General features: G+C 27.1%; 1 protein-coding gene across 1 annotated transcript; it reads right to left on the bottom strand.

Moving 5' to 3' along the window:
• Window positions 1-345: 345 nt before the first annotated feature.
• LOC108725384 (L-threonine dehydratase catabolic TdcB-like) lies at window positions 346-2661 on the bottom strand. The gene is made up of 5 exons (XM_018452384.1): window positions 2527-2661; window positions 2245-2367; window positions 1187-1542; window positions 775-943; window positions 346-624 (listed from the first exon to the last, which is right to left on the bottom strand). The coding sequence occupies exons 1-5, from the start codon at window positions 2659-2661 to the stop codon at window positions 346-348; spliced, it is 1062 nt and encodes a 353-aa protein (XP_018307886.1).
• Between the last annotated feature and the right edge of the window lie 2180 nt (window positions 2662-4841).

Genomic DNA, 4841 nt, shown 5'->3' with positions numbered 1-4841 from the left:
AATTATATATAAAATATTTTTTCCCGGGATGATTGTTTATATTATCAATAATTTATGATGAAAAATAAAAATGCCTATTTAAATGGTCTTCAGGAATTAATCAGCATGAGATCCTAATTATTCCTTCTTCGTTAGTTCGATAATTGAATCGATTTTACCATATACAGGTATGACAACTCTGGCGAATAGAAGAAGGATTAGAATATATATATTAATTATAATATTATAATAATACTGAATTACATATCATTATTAAATAGAAATCTGTGCTTATTATTGAAACACATAAAGCTTTTGTAGAATCCATACATTTTAGAAAAAAAACTATCGAATTTGTAAAAGAAGTCACCTCTTTAGCCCAGGATGGATTTCACCAGTTAAAATTGCAGCTAAACTAATCGCTGCACTGGAATCATCAATGTTTTCTTCATTTAGTAAAATATCGGCCGCAATATTAACCAATGTTTTATTTACCGTAATAATTGTGTCGAGCCACATTTCTGGTAAGCCTATAGAATTTCGATACCACGTATAATCAGTCGTAGGAATTTCTAGTTCGTTAGGCGAAGTTGTTTGTGTTCTAACATTTTCGATTAAAGAATCAGTAACTTCAGTTTGGACCTCCTAAAAATTGAAATAATATGATTCACAAACTTTTATTTTCTTTCAAAGTAAATACAAATTTCTTTTTAAGACAAATTTTAGCTCATTACATCAAAGTAAGGTACAATAATTTACAATTGATAGCTATAAAGAAAACGTTTGTTTACTTACAATAACTTTTATTTTCGGATTGTATTCTTTGATAGCCATCGCTATACCTGTAGTTAATCCACAACCATTGATCGCCGTTGGTAGTAACACTGCATCAATATTTTTTATGTCGTCTAAAATTTCTATGCCTAAAGTGGCTTGGCCAATAATCATGTTTGGATGATCGTTCCTATTCAAAAAAATATTTTTAAAATCAGCTAGGAAATTAGACGAATTATTAATAAATCTGTGTTTCTTGAGATAGTAATACGGTACTATTATACAAAAATAATTATTATCTTTCTTTAATTTAATTAATTTTTAAATAATAAAATTAAATTTATCACATATAAATAGAAATACCTAAATTGATAATATTATTTTTTAATGAAAAAATTGTTTAACTTAAATGATAGTTTATAAAAAAAAGTACCCATCGAGATAATATAGGCCATTGGTCTTGGCGATACGTAAAGCGATATTATGCGCTTCTAGCATATCGCGACCCTGGACGAGCACTGTTGCTTTGTATTTACGACAATTTTTGACTTGTTCATCTGCTGTTGATATTGGCATCACTATTGTCACTGGTATCTCAAAGATCTTACCATAATAGCAGAGAGAATAAGCAAAACTGCCTGTTGAGATTGCTATAACGCCTTTACATTTTTCCTCGTGTGTTAGCTGTAGCAAAGTGTAAATCACGCCGCGTGCTTTGATGCTGTTGGTAACTTGACAAAATTCTGCCTTCAAATAAATATGAAATCCTTGATGATTGAGTAACGAACTCTAAAATAATCATATTAAATTTAATTAACGATAGTCTTTAAATAATTCTGTATATAGATATATATTTTACATTACAGTGCATGAATAAATAACATATGTACACTATAATTTGAGAGTAACACTATAATTTAGAAGTAACTGGTAAATCATTACTTAATGTATTTCCTCAATGGCATTAATTTATCGCATAAAAATTATTTCAGCTTATTGTATAAGCTTATTTCTGCAATTAAATACATTTTACATCATTTTTTAATATATAAAATGGGAAATACACTTTTATATTTTTTATTGTTGCACATTGCATATACTTAGATTTTGAAATCTACAAATTTCAAAATATTATTGAAGCTTTCAAAATTGAAATCGAAATATTTGTATACTTTAAATTTACACTTTTTAATCTTCCGCCAGTGGACATAGGGTCTCGCGAAATCCGCGAGTTAGAGTTGTTTACTTTTTTCAATCTTTTCAACTGTGAAGAAAACGAATAAATGGATATTTGTTTCTATGATAAATATGTGTTTTTATTTCTCTTTCTACATATTTTATACATATTAATAAAAAATTGTTTTTCAAACATTTTAAAACAATTTCATCCTTGGGTCACTTTTGACCCTGCGTCCGCCGTGCGAGTTTAATAATTTTATTAAAAGTTTGAAGAAGTTAAGTTAAGGTAATCTTATAGTACATATTTATTACCTTAAAACATGGTGTTTCCCAAATGTGTTTTCTTATCTTGTACATCGCCGAATGGATTCTGTTAACCGAGATCTCATACTTTTGAAATCGTTTTAATTTCTTGGAGCCTTTGTCAATGATATTCTACAAAAAAAGCACTAAATTGATGAATTACATTTCTCCTATTTTTTCGAATATATAAGATATACCGAAATCGAAAATTACACTTTAAATATTTATTATTGAATTAACATTCAAACAAACGAATATTGGATTTTAAAACTTTGATCAAATCTGAAATACCCATTCAAAACAAGTATGATTCTGATGTCGTAACAATGGGCAGACTATGGTATAAGAAAATGGTACATGGTCGATAATCTCTTTCGTTGCTTCTCCTTTCTTAGATTTTTGTTTCGTTTCCAATTGCGAAGACATATGGATATGTAAAATAAAAAGTTACTTTTTCGACGGAAATCACTTAAGATGTAACTGCAGGGGATAACATCCGAATTGACTCCTGTCAAAAACTAATTTCTTCTCTTGCGGATAACTTATTATTTGTCATCAACAGCTCATCTCTCGTCTTTTCCCGAAATCCGTCGTTTGTTTCTAATCCGATAAGTTGTATTTATAAAATTCATCAACAAACAAAGCTTATTCAACGTATAATGAGAAGGATAGTTCAAGATTAGTTTTGTTACAAAAAATAATAAGTATATTGCAGAGCAAATTTATTTATTTCTGCATTTGTCCTATATTTTATACAATTTTTTGGAGATTTTTATTCTTAAATTTTTTTCCGTATTTTTATGTGTATATTGTTATTCCGTATTTTTATGATAAAATTTTACGAAAGTTAATATTTTTTAAATTATTATATTTTGCTTGTTTCTGTTTATTCATTTTTGAAAATAATTTTAATTAAACTTAAGTTATACCAATTAGTGAAAAAACGTGTCATAATAAATCATATTATTTTTTATGTCAATCTCTGATTATCAAGTAGTAATGCAAAAGTAAAAATTGGCCTATTTATATAATCGAAATATATGTATATACATATTTTTTAATTTCATATATACTTTTCTTTATAACGCGTCATGTATGTACCTACATATTATATACTTTTATTGCTAGTTTTTTTGTTCAAGAGATGAAGGAACGCTCTGAAGGAAATTAATTAAAATTACTTTCTTACATGTACTAATATTTTATTTCTTTATTATGTACCGCTTGCTAAGAGAATGTACACATAATACGTGTGTTTCCTATTAGTTATATATATTCGTTTAAATTGAAGAAACATCAGTTAATCCCGGAAAAAAATGTTATATATATGGATATATTTTATTGTTAGAATGTTTTATATATAACATATTTTATAATTGTATATAAAATATGTTAATTGTATACCCAAGCAGAACAACAAGTCATTATGATATCAAAATGATATCAAAATGACTCTAAAATGATCATTAAAAGTCATTTTTTAATCATTTCTGATTCATTTTAATGTCATTTTGACAGTATCGTAACGTATCTTGTTGTTCTGCTTGGATATACAATTATACATGATTATATATAATAATTACATATAATTATGGATTTGCTTTCTGTTTCTGCATTAAACTGCACTAAAATTCTCTTTTTTGTTTTCGATAAATATCAGAGACATATCTCTCATTTTAAATTCTAAAAGTGTACACTAGTTTAGCCATAGAAGATACATTATGGCTTATATTAACATTTTTTCCCGGGATTGTTTTCAATTCAAGTCTAATTTTGAAGTCAACATTTATATAAAGTTAAATGATACAGTTAATATTTAAAAACCGGTTGATATGATCAAGTTGAGTATGTCTCCAGTAAACTTCTCGAAATGTTACTTCAGTAACGTTGCAACGTAAGCAACGTTACTGAAATGATTCTTGCTTAGTGGATCATATCCACTATGATTTTTCTGTTTGCTAAGTATGCCTTTGGTTGACAATTTTGCTAGACATCAACCGATAAATATTTGTATGATATTGAAAAATCATGTTTATACACATTAAACATTTTTTTAACATATATACAGATTTTTAAATTTTCGTTCATTTATGTATGTACGACACATGACGTCCATTATTATTGATAATTTGAATTCAAAATTTCCAACGTTGAATTTTTATATTACTACGAGTATCGTATATCTGATATACCGAATATATGGAATATCATTAATAAAATTATTTCGTTATTCAGTTTCTAATTTAGAAACATCGTAGCTGTCTTTTTCGTAACTTTAATCAAATTTTTTTCGAGTTGTGTGGTTTGTTCTATATTTTTGATTTTATCTGGATTCTTACGATAGATATATATAATTTTCTTTATAATTCAGCTTTCTGTCAGATTTCTTCAGAATCAAATGGAGGAGGATATGGAATGTTTGAATTATGTAAAATCAGCTCGAGATGGTATTGTCTAAAGATACATCTATCTATATTATTAAAATCTTCTTCACTCAAATCCATTCTACCGTATAAAGGTATTACTATCCTGGCGCGTACAAAAAAATCATAATATTATTAAATTGAAATTTTAATTGCATCTACACGCAAAAAAAAGATTGGCTG

Source organism: Mycetomoellerius zeteki, unplaced genomic scaffold (assembly GCF_001594055.1).
Source record: "Mycetomoellerius zeteki isolate Tzet28-1 unplaced genomic scaffold, Tzet1.0 scaffold345, whole genome shotgun sequence".
Classification (NCBI taxonomy): Eukaryota; Metazoa; Arthropoda; class Insecta; order Hymenoptera; family Formicidae; genus Mycetomoellerius; species Mycetomoellerius zeteki.
Note: the sequence above shows the minus strand (reverse complement) of the source record. Positions and strands in the feature narration are given on the sequence as shown.

Bases quoted from the DNA above. Each gene is read 5' to 3' on its own strand.
- LOC108725384 (XM_018452384.1), bottom strand. From the start codon at position 2,661: ATGTCTTCGCAATTGGAAACGAAACAAAAATCTAAGAAAGGAGAAGCA. The intron at 2,368-2,526 runs GTATTTCAGATT...CTTTTTTTGTAG, and splicing joins ATCATACTTGTTTTGAATGG to AATATCATTGACAAAGGCTC. The intron at 944-1,186 runs GTACTTTTTTTT...TTTTTTGAATAG, and splicing joins GGCCTATATTATCTCGATGG to GAACGATCATCCAAACATGA.